Here is a 20,655-nt window from a genome sequence, read left to right on the forward strand (position 1 = left end):
AGACCTGCAGCTCCTTCAACCTCCAACAGCAGTGCCAGACGTGCCCATGAGTATTCATCAGGAGAAGCTAATGGGGCACAGCGACATGAACCTCTGATTTAGAGCCCTGCCTCCTGTCACTCCTAACAGAAGAGCAGCTAGAGAAAGTGTGCAACAGGCTGGTATGGGAGGAGGAACAGGTGTTGATGAGTGAAAAGATGCAAAGTGATGCTGAAAGGTATGAGTCATTGGGATTTGTTCCCCAGAAATGCTCATTTGCAATATTGTGTTCAGATAAAACATTATGATGAGTAGGAAATATTGTGCTGGAGGTGTACAGCCAGCTGTAGAATTATGAAGGGCCACATTACCCCTATTGAGTTAGGCCTACACATATTTTTTTTGTACTAAAAGCACAAATGCATAATTTAATTCAAAATTCTTTAAGATATGAGTGGGTGAAGAAACCCACGTTATATTTAACATTACGCCTAATATGACCACTTGTAAGGCTAAAAACGTATCCAAAGTCAAATGAGCAAATATTATGTCCCAAACTAAGAATTTTCTCAAAATAGCGAAGTGGCAAAGCCGAGCTCACAATTTGTTCTGCGCATCGTTGTCAGCGGTGTCTGGGTCATATCACCGAAACAGTCAAGGGAACAACATGGTCAAATCGGACACTACAATAATTTATTTCCAGTTGCGCAGTAGGCCCAATGGAAGGGTGTGATTCATTAGGCTATTAGCCTATAAATACGCTTTATCGTAGAAAGGAGACACATTTTCATACGAAGAAGAGATAAGTTGAAGGTTCAACTATGTTTTCTCTCACTCGGTTTAGGTCACTTGGACGACTGGCAAAGCACTGCATCACTTTACACAGCCCACTCACAAACGGGTACGCAGGCTCACTGCCTGTACCCCGTCCCCGTTACTCTGCACGCTAATTTTCCAGAGAGCCCGGAGAGGTGAGAATGGGAAAATCCGAAAGCCAAATGGATATCATGGAAAAATCAACCAAACCAGTGAAGCGCCGTTGGACTGTTGTGGAGATCGGGCTATCTGTGCTGTTGTTGCTGGTCAGCTGTGCCCTAACTGGACTGATAGTCCTCTACACTTCGGCTTTGAGAGGTAGGCTCAACCCAATGACCGAGGACTATTCCCCTAATCAATTGCTAAATGTCATGCCATTTGTAAAGTAAAGTGCGTAATGTCCTGAATTGGTCTGTGACCCTCTGATTTTCTCCACTAATAGTAATGCAATTTACATTTTAACGGCTATGTCAACTTGTGGAGGTCATATGGTTTGACTATAGTTGGGCATTGGGCATTGGGCAGTAGAAATACAAATAGAATTGGACCTCCACTAATTACACTCACATCTTACTGTGATATTTATCAGGTTTTCATGTTATGATTCCTCTAGTTGGAAAGCACAAAGCCAAGCAGTATCTGAAAAACTTTATGAGCATCTTGTGACAACTATCCCAGAGTGTTTTGTAAAGTATATTGAGGGATAAGTAGAAGACCAATTTTCTAATCAGAATCAAATGTCCATTATTGAGGTGGGAAAAGCATTCCAGCCTATTGTAACAGTAAGTGCTCTGATCAAGCATTTTCCGCATTTATTTTCTCTCCAATGCAGAGCAATCTAATAGATCTGGTGTGTCGAGGAGCTCAGTCACTGAGGGTGAGTCTTACATTTGAGTCATTTAGCAGATGCTCTTATCCAGAGCGACTTACAGTAGTGAATGCATACATTTCATACATTCTTTTCTCCGTACTGGTCCCCCATGGGAATTGAACCCACAAACCTGGCATTGCAAACACCATGCTCTACCAACTGAGCTACACGGGACTTCAGTTGAAATACGTGATTATATCCATGTTATAGGATACGCTACGATGTAAACTGGCCAGAGGATGTTCCCCTTCTAATTCCCTCGGACAAAAGTGAGAGAATAGTCATCGCTGACAGAGCCATTTCAGAGAGACCAGACAGACAGACAGTATCAAGCCATGACTTTGCCAAAGAAATCTGAAGGGTCCTTAATGCTGCTGTTAATGAATTCATACTCTTTGCCAGGAATGACGATAGTTGTTTTCTATTAAACGTTCCTCTTATATCCATTCACTGTGTCATGTTTTCAGGGCAGCAGTATCGTTCTGGCCCCAGCAATGTTTGCACAACTCCTGAGTGTGTTACTGCAGGTGAGCATTCCACCTTCATACGGGGTTGGTCTTCCTCCCAAAACAAACTCATCACTCAATATTATGTCAACATCACAGACAACTGCGTCACAAGTTTCCCTTAACTGCTATGTAGTCCCATATTCCCCTCTCTTGACTCATCTGACTGTGGCCCCACAGCTGCTCGTCTTCTGCAGAACATGGATGCAACAGTGGAGGCGTGTCAGAACTTCTACCAGTATGCCTGTGGGGGCTGGCTGGAGCGCCATGTCATCCCAGAGACCAGCTCCCGCCACAGCGTCTTCGACATCCTCAGAGACAAGCTGGAGATCGTGCTTAAAGGTCCAGTTCAGCCATTTTTTTATTTTTTATCTCAATGTCAAATCATTTCTGGGTAACACTGAAGTATCTTACTGTGATAGTTTTCAATTAAAATGGTCAAAAAGAAACAAAAATAGCAAAAGGCGATATTTCAAGCAAGAATATTGCTAGGAGTGGTCTGAGTGTGGAGGGGAAAACTGAAAATGAGCTGTTATTGGCAGAGAGGTTTGAAACTCTCTTTCTTATTGGTCTATTAACTAATTTACCGCATGGGGATGTCACCATGGAAGGCCAAAACTCCATCCCACCAAAACAGGCAGACATTTCAGGTGGTCTTTTCAAACAGCTCTTACACCAAAAAGGCATGATCATAACCTCATAGTGTGGACATATATATATATATATATATATATAACACAGGAAAACAATGGGCCTTTAAAGGTCAGTCAACAACATGTTTCCATAGTAACCTCAGGGTCAGCCATTATGTGATAAAAGTGATCCATGGTCAGCTACTGTCTTGTATGCAGGATTACACTGTGTTATCAACTTGCTGTGTTAGATAAAATCAATGGATAAAATTAGGTCAATCTTTGCGATGCTGTCGGTTATCTTCTCACAGGAGTTTTTGAGACTGAGAGTGATCAGGACCGTGATGCCTTCAAGAAGGCCAAAACTCTCTACAGCTCCTGCATGAATGAGAGTGAGTAGGATTTCTCACGTCTAAACTCATACCAACTCGACAGCAGTTAACACTGTTACAGCTCTTTGGTCTCGTCAGAATTAGTTGCATACTCTGTAATAGTAATCAACAGTAAGTATGTAAGATTGACGCACAGTGCGTTCGTAAAGGTGTCACTGTGTTGTCTGTGTTGTCTGCTGTAGCTCTGATAGAGCAGCTCGACTCCAAGCCTCTCGTGCGTCTCATCGATAGCATAGGAGATTGGCCTGTTGCCTCAGAGGACTGGAACAGCGCTACAGGTACTGATAACGCACACACACACACACACACACACACACACACACACACACACACACACACACACCAGCTGAAATGATGAGTGATATGAGTGTGAGTGACGTGTGACATGCTCGTCCAGCCTGCCCCTCCTCCCGGCTCTCAGGTGTTGTGATGGGGGGGGGGGGGTTGAGTGGGCAGCAGAACAGCAGAGCAGTCCTCAATCAGGACTGTGACCGATTCTTAAAATAGACCACTGTGATCTGCGCCAAACCTCCTGACTGCCGCCAGTATAATTAAATGTAATCAACGACGGTGGCTCAAACAAAATTAACCACGCGTAAGTGCATCTGGTGCGTTTTCACAAACAGATATATGACTGTAAATTGTGCGGCAGTGGCCATCTACAGCGCTGTGGCTTCAGAAAGTATTCACCCTCCCTGACGTTTTGAACATTTAGTTGTGTTACAGTCTGAATTTAAAATTGATTAAATGTAGACTTTGTGTCACTGATCTACAAACAGTACCCCATAAATGCAATTGAACAAATTAATAAAATATGAAAAGCTGAAATGTCTTGAGTTAATAAGTATTCAACCCCTTTGTTATGACAAGCCTAGATAAGTTCAGGAGTAAAAATATGCTTAACAAGTCACATAATAGGTTGCATGGACTTACTCTGTGTGCAATAATAGTGTTTAACTTGATTTTTGAATGGCTACCTCATCTCTGTAATCCACACATACAAGTATCTGTAAGGTCCCTCAGTTGAGCAGTGAATTTCAAACACAGATTCAACCACAAAGCCCAGGGAGGTTTTCCAATGCCTCACAAAGAAGGGCACCTATTGGTAGATGGGTAAAAATAAAAAAAAGCAGACATTGAATATCACTTTGAGCATGGTCAAATGATTAATTACACTTTGGATGGTGTATCAATACACCCAGTCACTACAAAGTTACAGGTGTCCTTCCTAACTCAGTTGCCGGAGAGGAAGGAAACCGCTCAGGGATTTCACCATGAGGCCAATGGTGAGTGTAAAACAGTTACATAGTTTAATGGCTGTGATAGGAGAAAAAAACGGAGGATGGATCAACAACATTGAAGTTATTCCACAATACTAACCTAATTAACAGAGTGAAAAGGAAGCCTGTAAAGAATTAAAATATTCCAAAACATGCATCCTGTTTGCAACAACTCAACAAAATGTGGCAATGCAATTAACTTTTGGTCCTGAATACAAAGTATAGTGTTTGGGGCAAGTCCAATACAACACAAAATTGAGAACCACTCTCCATATTTTCAAGCATAGTGGCGTCTGCATCATTTTATGGGTGTGCTTGAAATCGTTAAGGACTGGGGGAGTTTTTCATGATAAAAAGTAAACGGAATAGAGCTAAGCACAGGCAAAATCGCAGAGAGAACCTGGTTCAGTCTGCTTTCCACCAGACACTGGGAGATGAATTCACCTTTCAGCAGGACAATAACTTTAAACACAAGGCCAAATCTACACTGGAGTTGCTTACCAAGAAGACAGTGAATGTTCCTGAGTGACGAGTTACAGTTTTGACTTAAATCTACTTGAAAATTTGTCTAGCAATGATTTTGAAAAGAATAATGAGTAAATGTTGCACAATCCAGGTATGGAAAGCTCTTAGAGACTTACCCAGAAAGACTCACAGCTGTAATTGCTGCCAAAGGTGCTTCTGCAAAGTATTGACTCAGGGGTGTGAATACTTATGGAAATTAGATATTTAATACAAAAAAAGTGTAAACATTTCTAAAAACATGTTTTCACTTTGTCATTATGGGGTATTGTGTGTAGATGGGTGAGAATTTGTATTTATTTTATCCATTTTGAATTCAGGCTGTAACACAACAAAATGTGGAATAAATCAAGGGATATGAATACTTTCTGAAGGCTCTGTGTACTTGGCTCTGTGAGAGGTAGTCAGTGTACTCTCTGCAAGCCAGATGATTAATGTTATATTAAATGGCCTTGTGTATAATTGTTTCACGTTATTATCCCAGAACAGGCCTGGAGCCTGGAGGACACTCTAGCCACCCTCAACTCTCGTTACCACAAAAAGGTTATTCTGGACATGTATGTGTGGACGGATGACCGCGATTCCCGGCGCCACATTATCTACGTAAGGACAGTGTCTGAATACACAATGTTCCCAAAGTTCACTGTTTTATTTGTCAATCTTCACCAATACTGATTTGGTGATAGAAAGCTGACATGTCTGTTTATATTTTACAGATTGACCAGCCAGCACTGGGAATGCCATCCAGAGATTATTACTTCAACGATGGAAACTACAAAAGGGTACTTTCATCAACAGCGTGTTTAATAATGTTATATTGATGTCATTGCAGGTCAACTTTGCAGTTATGTGTCGTATGGCTCTTTAGGTGCGAGAGGCCTACTTGCAGTACATGGTTTCCATGGCGAGGATTGCCCGCGAGGACAGGAACTTGACCCAGGAAGATGACCGTGTGGTGGAGGAAATGGTGCAGGTGCTGGATCTAGAGACAGATATTGCCAATGTGAGTGCCAACCTGCCACAATAGGAACCAGAGCTGTGACAGAAATGAAAAAGAGACTTCAATGAATTAGTCTACAGCAAGAAACATCTAATAGAGACTCATGAAATCAACTACACTCTACTTTATGTTGTCCGCATGTTAAAAACTTGATGAATATCATGAATAGATCAATATTACTGCTAAATACAGTTTGTCACCTCAAATTATAATACATCAGACATTACTGTACACCTATACTTTCTGTGCTGTCGTGTCATAGGCCACATCCCCTGCAGAGGAACGTCAGGATGTCACGATTCTCTACAATAAGATGACCCTTAGTAAGCTGCAGGAGTCCTTTAATCTCAACGTAAGTGCTTCCACTCCAGTGATTTCAAGTGGATGAGACTTGAGTCTGATGGCTTTGTCTATTTATAGTACACTGTACTATATGTACAGTGCATTCTGAAAGTATTTAGACCCCTTCCCCTTTTCCACATTTTGTTACGTTACAGCCTTGTTCTAAAATGGATTAAATTATTGTTTTCCCTCATCAATCTACACACAATACCCCATAATGACAAAGCAAAAACAGGTTTTTAGAAATGTTTGCAAATTTATACAAAATAAAAAACAGAAATACCTTATTTACATAAGTATTCAGACCCTTTGCTATGAGACTCGAAATTGAGCTCAGGTGCATCCTGTTTCCATAGATCATCCTTGAGATGTTTCTACAACTTGATTGTAGTCAGCCTGTGGTAAATTCAATCTATTGGACATGATTTGGAAAGGCACATACATGTCTGTATAAGGTCCCACAGTTGACAGTGCATGTCAGAGCAAAAACCAAGCTATGAGGTCAAAGGAATTGTCCGTAGAGCTCCGTGACCGGATTGTGTCGAGGCACAGATCTGGGGAAGGGTACCAAAGAAATTCTGCAGCATTGAAGGTCCCCAAGATTACTGTGGCCTCCATCTTTCTTAAATGGAAGATGTTTGGAACCACCAAGACTCTTCCTAGAGCTGGCCGTCCGGCCAAACTGAGCAATCGGAGAAGAAGGGCCTTGGTCAGGGAGGTGACCAAGAACCCGATGATCACTCTGACAGAGCTCAAGAGTTCCTCTGTGGAGATGCGAGAACCTTCTAGAAGGACAACCATCTCTGCAGCACTCCACCAATCAGGCCTTTATGGTAGAGTGGCCAGAAGGAAGCCACCCCTTAGCTTTGAGTTTGCCAGAAGGCACCTAAAGGACTCAGACCATGAGAAACAAGATTATCTGGTCTGATGAAACCAAGATTGTACTCTGTGGCCTGAAAGCCAAGCCTCACATCTGGATGAAACCTGGCACCATCCCTACGGTGAAGTATGGTGGTGACAGCAACATGCTGTTGGGATGTTTTGCAGTGGCAGGGACTGGGAGACTAGTCAGGATTGAGGGAAAGATGAACGGAGCAAAGTACAGAGAGATCCTTGATGAAAACCTGCTCCAGAGCGCACAGGACCTCAGACTGGGGCGAAGGTTCACCGTTCCAACAGGACAATGACCCTAAGTCCTTGAATGGCCCAGCCAGAGCCTGGTCTTAAACCCGATCAAACATCTTTGGAGAGACCTGAAAATAACTGTGCAGCGAAGTTCCCCATCCAACCTGACAGAGCTTGAGAGGATCTTCAGAGAAGAATGGGAGAAACTCACCAAATACAGGTGTGCCAAGCTTGTAGCGTCATACCCAAGAAGACTCAAGGCTGTAATCGCTGCCACAGCTGCTTCAACAAAGTACTGCATACTCCTGAGTGGTGCAGCGGTCTCAGGCACTGCATCTCAGTCCTAAAGGCATCACTACAGACCCTGGTTCAATCCCAGGCTGTATCACAACAGGCCATGATCGGGTGTCCCATAGGGCGGCACACAATTGGCCCAGCGTCTTCCAGGTTAGGGGAGGGTTTTGCCGGGGTAGGCCGTCACTGTTAAATAAGAATTTGTTCTTAACTGCAGACACATTTCCGTTGAATACATTCAGTTGGACAACTGACTAGGTATCCCCCATTCTCTTTCCCTAACTGGCTTGCATAGTTAAATATAGGTTAAAAAAATATATAATTAAGTAAAGGGCCTGAATAATTACAGTTGAAGTCGGAAGTTTACATACACTTAGGTTGGCGTGATTAAAACTCGTTTTTCAACCACTCCACAAATTTCTTGTTAGCAAACTATAGTTTTGGTAAGTTGGTTAGGACATCTACTGTGTGCATGACACAAGTAATTTTTCCAACAATTGTTTACAGACTGATTATTTGACTTATAATTAACTGTATCACAATTCCAGTGGGTCACAAGTTTACATACACTAAGTTGACTGTGCCTTTAAATAGTTGGAAAGTTCCAGAAAATTATGTCATGGCTTTAGAAGCTTCTGATAGGCTAATTAACCTAATTTGAGTCAATTGGAGGTGTATCTGTGGATGTATGTCAAGGCCTACCTTCAAACTCAGTGCCTCTTTGCTTGACATCATGGGAAAATCAAAAGAAATCAGCCAAGACCTCAGAAAAAAAATTGTAGACCTCCACAAGTCTGATTGATCCTTGGGAGCAATTTCCAAATGCCTGAAGGTACCACGTTCATCTGTACAAACAATAGCACGCAAGTATAAACACCATGGGACCACGCAGCCATCATACCGCTCAGAAAGGAGACGCGTTCTGTCTCCTAGAGATGAATGTACTTTGGTGTGAAAAGTGCAATTCAATCCCAGAACAACAGCAAAGAACCTTGTGGAACCTGGAAACAGGAACAAAAGTATCTATATCCACAGTAAAACGAGTCCTATATCGACATAACCTGAAAGGCCACTCAGCAAAGAAGAAGCCACTGCTCCAAAACCGCCATAAAAAAGCCATACTACGGTTTGCAACTGCACATGGGGACAAAGATCGTACTTTTTTGGAAAAATGTCCTCTGGTCTGATGAAACAAAAATAGAACTGTTTGGTCATAATGACCATTATTATGTTTGGAGGAAAAGGGGGAAGCCTGCAAGCCGAAGAACACCATCCCAACCGTGAAGCACGGGGGTGGCAGCATCATGTTGTGGGGGTGCTTTGCTGCAGGAGGGACTGGTGCACTTCACAAAATAGATGGCATCAAGAGGCTTGCAAGCCTCCCCCTTTTGATTATTTTACAGTGACGGCCTACCCCGGCCATAACCCTCCCCTAACCGTGTGCCGGGGCAGGAGGTAGCCTAGTGGTTAGAGCATTGGACCAGTAACCATAAGGTTGCAAGATCGAATCCCAGAGCTGACAAGGTACAAATCTGTCGTTCTGCCCCTGAACAAGGCAGTTAACCCACTGTTCCTAGGCCATTATTGAAAATAAGAATTTGTTCTTAACTGGCATGCCTAGTTAAATAAATACAAAATGAGGAAGGAAAATTATGTGGAAATATTGATGCAACATCTCAAGACATCAGTCAGGAAGTTAAAGCTTGGTCGCAAATGGGTTATCCAAATGGACAATGACCCCAAGCATACTTCCACAGTTGTGGCAAAATGGCTTAAGGATAACAAAGTCAAGGTATTGGAGTGGTCATCACAAAGCCCTGACCTCAATCCTATAGAAAATTTGTGGACAGAACTGAAAAAGCGTGTGTGAGCAAGGAGGCCTACAGATCTGACTCAGTTACACCAGCTTTGTCAGGAGGAATGGGCCAAAATTCACACAACTTATTGTGGGAAGCTTGTGGAAGGCTCCCCGAAACAATTTGACCCAAGTTAGACAATTCTAAAGGCAATGCTACCAATTACTAATTGAGTGTATGTACAGTCGTGGCCAAAAGTTTTGAGAATGACACAAATATTAATTTTCACAAAGTCTGCTGCCTCAGTTTGTATGATGGCAATTTGCATATACTCCAGAATGTTATGAAGAGTGATCAGATGAATTGCAATTAATTGCAAAGTCCCTCTTTGCCATGCAAATGAATTGAATCCCCCAAAAACTTTTCCATTGCATTTCAGCCCTGCCACAAAAGGAGCAGCTGACATCATGTCAGTGATTCTCTCGTTAACACAGGTGTGAGTGTTGACGAGGACAAGGCTGGAGATCACTCTGTCATGCTGATTGAGTTCCAATAACAATAACAGACTGGAAGCTTCAAAAGGAGGGTGGTGCTTGGAATCATTGTTCTTCCTCTGTCAACCATGGTTACCTGCAAGGAAACACATGCCGTCATCATTGCTTTGCACAAAAAGGGCTTCACAGGCAAGGATATTGCTGCCTGTAAGACTGCACCTAAATCAACCATTTATCGGATCATCAAGAACTTCAAGGAGAGCGGTTCAATTGTTGTGAAGAAGGCTTCAGGGCGCCCAAGAAAGTCCAGCAAGCCCAAGGACCTTCTCCTAAAGTTGATTCAGCTGTGGGATCGGGCCACCACCAGTACAGAGCTTGCTCAGGAATGGCAGCAGGCAGGTGTGAGTGCATCTGCACGCACAGTGAGGCGAAGACCTTAGGAGGATGGCCTGGTGTCAAGAAGGGCAGCAAAGAAGCCACTTCTCTCCAGGAAAAACATCAGGGACAGACTGATATTCTGCAAAAGGTAAATGGATTGGACTACTGAGGACTCGGGTAAAGTCATTTTCTCTGATGAATCCCCTTTCCGATTGTTTGGGGCACCCAGAAAAAAGCTTGTCCGGAGAAGACAAGGTGAGCGCTACCATCAGTCCTGTTTCATGCCAACAGTAAAGCATCCTGAGACCATTCATGTGTGGGGTTGCTTCTCAGCCAAGGGAGTGGGCTCACTCACAATTTTGCCTATGAACACAGCCATGAATAAAGAATAGTACCAACACATCCTCCGAGAGCAACTTCTCCCAACCATCCAGGAACAGTTTGGTGATGAACAATGCCCTTTCCAGCATGATGGAGCACATTGTCATAAGGAAAAAGTGATAACTAAGTGGCTCGGGGAACAAAACATCGATATTTTGGGTCCATGGCCAGGAAACTCCCCAGACCTTAATCCCATTGAGAACTTGTGATCAATCCTCAAGAGGCGGGTGGACAAACAAAAACCCACAAATTCTGACAAACTCCAAGCATTGATTATCCAATAATGGGCTGCCATCAGTCAGGATGTGGCCCAGAAGTTAATTGACAGCATGCCAGGGCAGATTGCAGAGGTCTTGAAAAAGAAGGGTCAACACTGCAAATATTGACTCTTTGCATCAACTTCATGTAATTGTCAATAAAAGCCTTTGACACTTATGAAATGCTTGTAATTATACTTCAGTATTCCATAGTAACACCTGACAAAAATATCTAAAGACACTGAAGCAGCAAACTTTGTGAAAATGTATATTTGTGTCATTCTCAAAACTTTTGGCCACGACTGTATACTTCTGACCCACTGGGAATGTGATGAAAGAAATAAAAGCTGAAATAAATATTTCTCTCTACTATTATTCTGACATTTCACATTCTTAAAATAAAGTGGTGATCCTAACTGACCTAAGACTGGGAATGTTTACTAGGATTAAATGTCAGGAATTGTGAAAAACTGAGTTTAAATGTATTTGGCTAAGGTGTATGTAAACTTCCAACTTCAACTGTATGTAAATGTGATATTTCAGTTTTTTTATACATTTGTCATTATAGGGTATTGTGTGAAGATTGATGAGGGGAAAAAACAATTAAATCCATTTTAGAATAAGGCTGTAGCGTAACTAACAAGCCAAGGGGTCTGAATACTTCCCGAATGCACTGTATGTACTTGTAGCTTGCAGAAGAAGGCTCAGCCTGATAATAATAGCAACAAATATACATTTCTGACAGGGTTTCAACTGGACAAGGTTTGTGCGTGGAGTGTTGTCCAGCGTGGCTGTGGACCTACAGCGAGAGGAGGAGGTGGTGGTCTACAGCTCTCCCTACCTGGAGAAGATGAACGACGTGCTCTCCAAACACACTGTCAGGTCAGACTCTGCCCAATGGCAGCTGTTCATGTAGAACAATGGTAGGATCATGAGAAGCCCATGGTTCAAATGTGCTTCTATCAGTATAGTATCTACTGTGAATTATCATGCGAGCCAAGGTGGTCACATCATCTTGGGCTGTGTGTGTCATGTAGATACATTGCTTGAGCGATTGAGGGACATTATTGGTGAAATATGTCCATGTTTTTCTCCTCCAGAACCATGCAGAACTACCTTACCTGGCAGCTCGTCATGGAGAGAGTCAGCAGCCTGAGTCGCCGCTTCAAAGATGCCAGAGCACACTATAGAAAGGTGAGACAGATATATGAGCACACTTAGGAGCACACTTCGAAACAAGCACATTGAAAAGCAAATTCATGTGTAAACATGTGGCAAATTAGACGGTCTGTGTGTGTGTCAGGCACTGTACGGGACCACCGTGGAAGAGGCACGGTGGAGAGACTGTGTGCGTTACGTCCAGGGCAGTATGGAGAACGCAGTGGGTGCTCTGTATGTGCGAGAGACCTTTGCTGGTGAGAGTAAACGCATGGTGAGTCACTCCTGTTGACGAGACGCAGGCAAAACAGGGACAATCCCTCTCCAGCTTATTATATCACTGTCACTAAAGCAGTTTAGGCTGCACTTTTAACATGAGTGCCCATTTGTGTCCATGTGAGTTGTTATGGGTGTGTATATGTTGATTTATTAACTCTTTGTGTGGACAGGTCAGTGACCTCATCAGTAAGATCCAGGAAGCGTACGTGGAGACACTTGAGGAGCTGAACTGGATGGATGACCAGTCTAAGGAGAAGGCAAGAGAGAAGGTACAAACAAAGCGGTGCAAACAAACACACCATGTACATCAGCATTTTGAATGTGTAAAACAAAGAACTTAGCAGCTGACTGTTCTACTGCTCTATGTTCTCAGGCCATGGCCATTAAGGAGCATATTGGCTATCCTGACCACATTCTGGAAGAGGGCAATCTGAAGCTTGACCAGGAGTATGCCCATGTATGTGTGACCTGGCCAAAGTACTGTGATACATCTTCCTGTTCAAAGAGAAATGGATGTGGAATTTGTTGTCTATATTGATTCTGATGATCTGGTCTCTCTCTGCAGCTGAACTTCAGTGAGGAGAACTACTTTGAGAACGTCCTTGAGAACCTGCAGGCTGAAGCACACAAGACTTTGAAGAAGCTGAGAGAGCCAGTCGACCCAGACATGTAAGATACATCCATTTAGCCTCACATTAGTGTAGACTCACCCCCCACTGGGCACAGACGTCAATTCAACGTCTATTCCACGTTGGTTCAACGCCATTTCATTGAAATTATGTAGAAACAACGTTGATTCAACCGGGTGTGTGCCCACTGGGACGTGAACACGGGGCACACATTCCCTCTCAAACGATGGGATCTTTATTCTAATAGTTTTTTTTTTTCTAGGTGGATCATTGGCGCTGCTGTTGTCAATGCTTTCTACTCGCCAAACAGAAACCAGATAGGTAAGATGACAACAGCCAAACACAATGGCTGCAACTTTTGTCACCCATCCAAACTTAGCTATCGTCAGCCAATCATGACTTAAAGAAAAATCCCTTACTAGAAAAATAAACAAGTTCTGAAGACACCATAATTATTTGATGAATTCAGAAGCATGTAGAGAATAAAAACAAAAACATGCATCCTGTTTGCAACAAGGCACTAAAGCAATACTACAAACGTGGCAAAGCAAATCACTTTTTGTTATGTTTGGGGCAAATCCAATACAAATCCAATACAACACATTACTGAGTACCATTCTCCATATTTTCAAGCATAGTGGTGGCTGCATCATGTTATGGGTATGTTTGCAATCATTAAGGACTGGGGAGTTTTTCAGGATAAAAAAGAAACGGAATGGAGCTATGCACAGGCAAAATCCTATAAGAAAACCTGCTTCAGTCTGCTTTCGACCAGAGACTGGGAGATGAATTCACCTTTCAGCAGAACAATATCCTAAAAAACAAGTCCAAATCTACACTGGAGTTACTTACCAAGAAGACAGTGAATGTTCCTGAGTGACCGAGTTGCAATTTTTACTTAAACCTGCTTGAAAATCTATGGCAAGACCTGAAAATGGCTGTCTTAGCAATGATCAAAAGCCAACTTGAAAGAGTGCTTAACCAATTGTGCTATTTTGTGTGTTTTTTTCAAATTGTTTGTAACTTATTTTGTCCATAATGTTGATAGTTCCGTCTCTTATGACCGAAAAGAGCTTCTGGATATCAGAACAGCGAGTACTCACCTCGAACTGGACAAATATTTTTTCTTAAATGAGTCTTGACGCTCCCGGACAAGGGGCAAATCCTTGTCATTCGCATGAAGAAAATAAGGAGATACAGGGGGCGCAGACCAGGGTGCCTTGTGAGAATTCGTCAGGGAGTGGGTAACCCGCCTCTACCATCCATTCTACTGGCCAATGTGCAATCACTGGAGAATAAACTGGATGAGCTCAGTGTGAGACTATCCTACCAACGGGACATTAAAAACTGTAATATCTTGTGTTTCACCGAGTTGTGGCTGAATGATGACCCGGATAATATACAGTTGCTGGGTCTCCTGTGCATCGGCAGGACAGAACAGCTACATCCGGTAAGACGAGGGGTGGGGGTGTGTCTATTTGTCAATATGTCACATATGTCTAATATTAAGGTAGTCTCAAGGTAAGGCTCGCCTGAGGTAGTGTACCTGATGATAATCTGTAGACCACACTATCTACCAATAGAGTTTTCAACTATACTTTTTGAAGCCGTCTATTTAGCACCACAAACCGATGCTGGCACTAAGACCGCACTCAATGAGCTGTATAAGGCCATAAGCAAACAAGAAAATGCTCATCCAGAAGCGACGCTCCTAGTGGCCGAGGACTTTAATGCAGGGAAACTGAAATCCATTTTACCTAATTTCTACAAGCATGTCACTTGTGCAACCAGAGGAAAAAAAACTGTAGACCACCTTTACTCCACACACAGAGACGAGACGCGTATAAAGCTCTCCCTCGCCCACCATTTGGAAAATCTGACCATAATTCTATCCTCCTGATTCCTGCTTATAAGCAAAAACTAAAGCAGTAAGTACAAGGGACTCGCTCAATGCGGAAGTGGTCAGATGACCCGGATGCCATGCTACAGGACTGTTTTGCTAGCACAGACTGGAATATGTTCCGGGATTCATCCAATGGCATTGAGGACTATACAACCACCTCAGTCACCGGCTTCATCAATAAGTGCATCAACAATGTCGTCCCCACAGTGACCATACGTACATATCCCAACCAGAAGCCATTGTTTACAGTCAACATCCGCACAGAGCCAAAGACTAAAGCTGCCGCTTTCAATCGGGGCGGGACACTAATCCCGAAGCTGATAAGAAATCCCGCTATGCCCTCAGACGAACCATCAAACAGGCAAAGCTTCAACACAGGACTAAGATTAAATCCTACTACACCAGCTCTGACGTTTGTCGGAAGTGGCAGGGCTTGCAAACTATTACGGACTACAAAGGGAATCCCAGCCGCGAGCTGCCCAGTGACGCAAGCCTACCAGATGGGCTAAATGCCTTTTATGCTCACTTCAAGGCCAGCAACACTGAAGCATGCATGAGAGCACCAGCTGTTTCGGATGACCGTGTGATCACGCTCTCCGTAGCCGATGTAAGCAAGACCTTTAAATAGGTCAATATTCACAAGGCCGTGGGGCCAGACAGATCACCAAGACGTGTGCTCAGAGCATGCGCAGACCAACTGGCAAGTGTCTTCACTGACATTTTCAACCTCTCCCTGACCGAGTCTGTAATACCTACATGTTTCTAACAGACCACCATAGGCCCTGTGCCCAAGAAAGCGACGGTAACCTGCCTAAATGATTATCGCCCCGTAGCACTGGTCATGGCTCACATCAACACCCACTCAAATTTGCATAACGCCCCAAGAGATCCACCAATGACGCAATCTCAATCGCACTCCGCACTGCCTTTTCTCACCTGGACAAAAGGAACACCTATGTGAGAAGGCTGTTATTTGACTACAGCTCAGCGTTCAACACCATAGTGCCAACAAAGCTCATCACTAAGCTGAGGACCCTGGGACTAAACACTTCCCTCTGCAACTGGATCCTGGACTTCCTGACGGGCCTGCCCCAGGTGGTAAGGGTAGGTAATAACATATCTGCCACGCTGATCAACACGGGGGCCCCTCAGGGGTGTGTGCTTAGTCCCCTCTTGTACGCCCCAAGCATGACTCCAACACCATCATTAAGTTTGCTGATGACACAACAGTGGTAGGCCTGACCACCAACAACAATGAGACAGCCTATAGGGAGGAGGTCAGAGACCTGGCAGTGTGGTGCTAGGACAACAACCTCTCCCTCAACGTGAGCAAGACAAAGGAGATGGACGACAGGAAAAAGAGGGCCGAACACGCCCCCATTCACATCGACTGGGCTGTAGTGGAGTGGGTCGAGAGTTTCAAGTTCCTTGGTGTCCACATCATAAACAAACTATCATGGTCCAAACACACCAAGAAAGTCATGAAGAGAGCACAACAATGCCTATTCCCCCTCAGGAAACTAAAAAGGTTTGGCATGGGTCCTCAGATCCTCAAAGTTTTACGGCTGCACCATTGAGAGCGTACTGACCGGTTACATCACCGCCAGGTATGGCAACTCCTCAGCATCTGACCGTAAGGCTCTACAGAGGGTAGTGCATGTGGCCCAGTACATCACTGGGGCCAAGCTTCCTGCCATCCAGGACCTATATACTAGGCATGTCAGAGGAAGGCCCAAAAGATTGTCAAAGACTCCAGTCACCCTAGTCATAGACTGTTCTCTCTGCTACCGCACGGCAAGTGTTACCAGAGTGCCAAGTCAAGGTCTTAAAGGCTCGTTAGCAGCTTCTACCCTCAAGCCTTGACTGCTGAACAATTAATCAAATGGCCACCCGTACTATTTACATTGACCCACCCCCTATGTTTTTACACTGCTGCCACTACCTGTTTATTATCTACGCATAGTCACTTTACCCCTACCTACATGTACAAATTACCTTGACTAACCTGTACCCCTGCACATTTATTCGGTACTGCTACCCCCTTTATATAGCCTCATTATTGATATTTAATTGTTACTTTAAAAAAAAGTTTTTAACTTTAGTTAATTTACTAAATATTTTCTTAACTCTATTTTCTTAAAACTGCATTGTTGGTTAAGGGCTTGTAGGTAAACATTTCACAGTAAGGTCTACGCCTGTTACCAACTGTGGTAAATTCAATTGATTGGACATGATTTGGAAAGGCACACACCTGTCTACATAAAGTACCCACAGTTGACAGAGCATGTCAGAGCAAAAACCAAGCCATGAGGTCGAAGGAATTGTCCGTTGAGCTTCGAGACAGGATTGTGTCGAGGCACAGATCTGGGGAAGGGTACCAAAACAATTCTGCAGCATTGAAGGTCCCCGAGATTACAGTGGCCTCCATCTTTCTTAAATGGAAGAAGTTTGGAACCACCAAGACTCTTCCTAGAGCTGGCCGTCAGGCCAAACTGAGCAATCGGAGAAGAAAGGCCTTGGTCAGGGAGGTGACCAAAAACCCGATGATCACTCTGACAGAGCTCCAGAGTTCCTCTGTGGAGATGCGAGAACCTTCTAGAAGGACAACCATCTCTGCAGCAATCCACCAATCAGGCCTTTATGGTAGCAGCCAGACAGAAGCCACTTTTCAGTAAAAGGCACATGACAGCCCGCTTGGAGTTTGACAAAAGGCACCTAAAGACTCTCAGACCATAAGAAACAAGATTCTCTAGTCTGATGAAACCAAGATTGAATTCATCACATCTGGAGGAAATCTCACCCTTCGGTGAAGCATATTTGGACTTTTAACGGGAGCTGACAGACAGACCACCCGGTGACTATATGGTTTGGCTCTGATATGAGTGCTGGTCTGTATGTATGAGCCTGCTCTGCTGCATGCCCTGGTGCTCTCCCTTATTAACGAAAAAACACATGAATTTCACATGTGAACACGTGATCTCATGTGATTTAATATGAGGTTGATGTGATAACGTGACAACGTGTGAAGCAACATGTGATAACATAAAACTACACATGTGACAATGTGTTAGCTCATGTGAAAACATGATCTCATGTCAAATTAATGTGAAATAAATGTGACAACATGGGGAGTCAAAATGTCAACATGTGATAACATGAATATCATACTATTACAGCTAATTTAAGGTGTTAATGTGAAAGGACAGTATGATGCTATATCAGCTGCGGTCGGTGACCTTTAAGAGGAAGGAGGAGCGTTTTTATGAGCATGGCCTTATTTCTATTATAGCGTATTGGATGACTGTCATTCATATTCCATTCACCCAGCTCAATGTAACATCGATAGGTTTAGGTTGCTACATGATACTCAAACTTTCCCTGTACCCATCATGAGGTTGCTACAACCTAGCCTATGAATGAAAGTTTACAACATAGGTGCACAGGTCAAGAAGTAATCAAGGTGACAGACCGTGACACATTCAATACCACCTTGCACAGTCTTGCCTGCATCTAGCTGATCTAGGGTGTAATAATTAGTCCCAACAGTTGCAAACAAAGTTTCTATTGGACAAATTTAGGTATGTTTATTCCCATTTTGTACCGTTTGTTTCCGTTTAAGAAACGTTTTTCGACATAATCGGCGGAATGAATACACCCCTGATCACACACAAACATAGTTCACTTTCACAGCAGCCACATACAAACAGTTCACTTTCACAGCAGCCACATACAAACAGTTCACTTTCACAGCAGCCACATACAAACAGTTCACTTTCACAGCAGCCACATACAAACAGTTCACTTTCACAGCAGCCACACACAAACACAGTTCACTTTCACAGCAGCCACACACAAACAGCATGATCATTTTGCTCGTTGTAGAATTCTTTCTCTCATCTACGCCCTCTCCTCCTCTCACCTTTTTTCTTCACTTGTGGACATCAGTGCACAACACATCAGCTATCTGTGACCAAGTGAAAAAACCTTTCTAACCCAACCCTTCATATCATAACCGCTAACTGCTACACACAGCCTACCTACAGTGCCGTAGCTACTAGAACTAACGCGTTAGTAAACCCCGCAACAATCATGCAGTACAGTGTACAGTCAGCAAGTAGTTTAGCAGTTACACCGGCAGGTCCGGTGTCAATAAATCAATAAAACCAAAAGCTTACCTTGACTTGGAAGAGTTCCAGTGTTGGATAGGCATAGCCAGCTAGCTAACATAGCATCCCTATCTTTTTGAGCCAGGTGTTTGAGTAGGCTAAACTAGCTAGCTGCATTCGCTAGCTAAGTAAAAGTGAAAGTGAACAAAAAATACAACAAAATATAGCTATCTCTCTGGGTCTCTCTCTTGCTTCTTCATTTTTTAAGAATTTAATTTGTTCAAAACTGTACAACTATTGCCTTTCTCTCTTTGAGTCAACTACTCACCACATGTTAAGCACTGTAGTGCTTGCTAGCTGTAGTTTATGCTTTCAGTACTAGATTAATTCTCTGATCCTTTGATTGGGTGGTCAACATGTCAATTCATGCTGCAAGAGTTCTGATAGGTTGGAGGACATCCACTGGAAGTTGTCATAATAACTGTGTAAGTCAATGGAACGGGGTGAAAACCATGAGCCTCCTAGATTTCAAATTGTAGTCAATGTACCCAGAGGAGGACGGAAACTAGCTGTCCTCTGGCTATACCATGGCGTTACCCTACAGAGTGCTGTTGAGGCTACTGTAGACCTTAATTGTAAAACTGTGTTTTAATCAATTATTTGGTGATGTGAATACAGTTGCAGTCAGACGTTTACATACACCTTAGCCAAATACTTTTAAACTCAGTTTTTCACAATTCCTGACCTTTAATCCTAGTAACAATTCCCTGTCCTAGGTCAGTTAGGATCACCACTTTATTTTAAGAATGTGAAATGTCAGAATAATAGTAGAGAGAATGATTTCTTTCATCTTCTATTTCTTTCATCACATTCCCAGTGGGTCAGAAGTTTACATACACTCAATTAGTATTTGGTAGCATTTCCTTTTAAATTATTTAACTTAGTTCAAACGGTTTGGGTAGCCTTCCACAAGCTTCCCACAATAAGTTGGGGGAATTTTGGCCCATTCCTCCTGACAAAGCTGGTGTAACTGAGTCAGGTTTGTAGGCCTCCTTGCTTGCACACGCTTTTTCAGTTCTGCCCACAAATTTTCTATGGGATTGAGGTCGGGGCTTTGTGATGGCCACTCCAATACCTTGACTTTTTGTCCTTAATCCATTTTGCCACAACTTTGGAAGTATGCTTGGGGTCATTGTCCATTTGGAAGACCCATTTGCGACCAAGCTTTAACTTCCTGACTGATGTCTTGCTTCAATATATCAACATAATTTTCCGTCCTCATGATGCCATCTATTTTGTGAAGTGCACCCGTTCCTCCTGCAGCAAAGCACCCCAACAACATGGGATGGTATTCTTCGGCTTCCAAGCCTCCCCCTTTTTCCTCCAAAGATAACGGTGGTCATTATGGCAAAACAGTTCTATTTTTGTTTCATCAGACCAGAGGACATTTCTCCAAAAAGTACAATCTTTGTCCCAATTTGCAGTTGCAAACCGTAGTCTGGCTTTTTTATGGCG

The 20,655-nt window shown here is 43.3% G+C and overlaps 1 protein-coding gene across 1 annotated transcript in view; it reads left to right on the top strand.

The window, feature by feature from the left end:
• Window positions 1-638: 638 nt before the first annotated feature.
• The window catches only part of LOC106582826 (membrane metallo-endopeptidase-like 1), a 42,963-nt gene continuing 22,946 nt past the window's right edge, over window positions 639-20,655 (top strand). The window contains exons 1-17 of the mRNA XM_014166305.3: window positions 639-1,113; window positions 1,628-1,672; window positions 2,134-2,193; window positions 2,353-2,514; window positions 3,116-3,196; window positions 3,379-3,474; window positions 5,483-5,601; window positions 5,715-5,780; window positions 5,867-6,001; window positions 6,261-6,350; window positions 11,811-11,947; window positions 12,166-12,259; window positions 12,369-12,497; window positions 12,673-12,771; window positions 12,876-12,959; window positions 13,068-13,171; window positions 13,394-13,452. Coding sequence (XP_014021780.1) covers window positions 957-1,113; window positions 1,628-1,672; window positions 2,134-2,193; window positions 2,353-2,514; window positions 3,116-3,196; window positions 3,379-3,474; window positions 5,483-5,601; window positions 5,715-5,780; window positions 5,867-6,001; window positions 6,261-6,350; window positions 11,811-11,947; window positions 12,166-12,259; window positions 12,369-12,497; window positions 12,673-12,771; window positions 12,876-12,959; window positions 13,068-13,171; window positions 13,394-13,452 — 1,717 coding nt within the window. The 5' untranslated portion in view covers window positions 639-956. The remainder of the gene's footprint in view (window positions 1,114-1,627; window positions 1,673-2,133; window positions 2,194-2,352; window positions 2,515-3,115; window positions 3,197-3,378; window positions 3,475-5,482; window positions 5,602-5,714; window positions 5,781-5,866; window positions 6,002-6,260; window positions 6,351-11,810; window positions 11,948-12,165; window positions 12,260-12,368; window positions 12,498-12,672; window positions 12,772-12,875; window positions 12,960-13,067; window positions 13,172-13,393; window positions 13,453-20,655) is intronic.

The sequence above is a fragment of the Salmo salar genome, chromosome 22 (assembly GCF_965601325.2).
Source record: "Salmo salar chromosome 22, fSalSal1, whole genome shotgun sequence".
Lineage (NCBI taxonomy): Eukaryota > Metazoa > Chordata > Actinopteri > Salmoniformes > Salmonidae > Salmo > Salmo salar.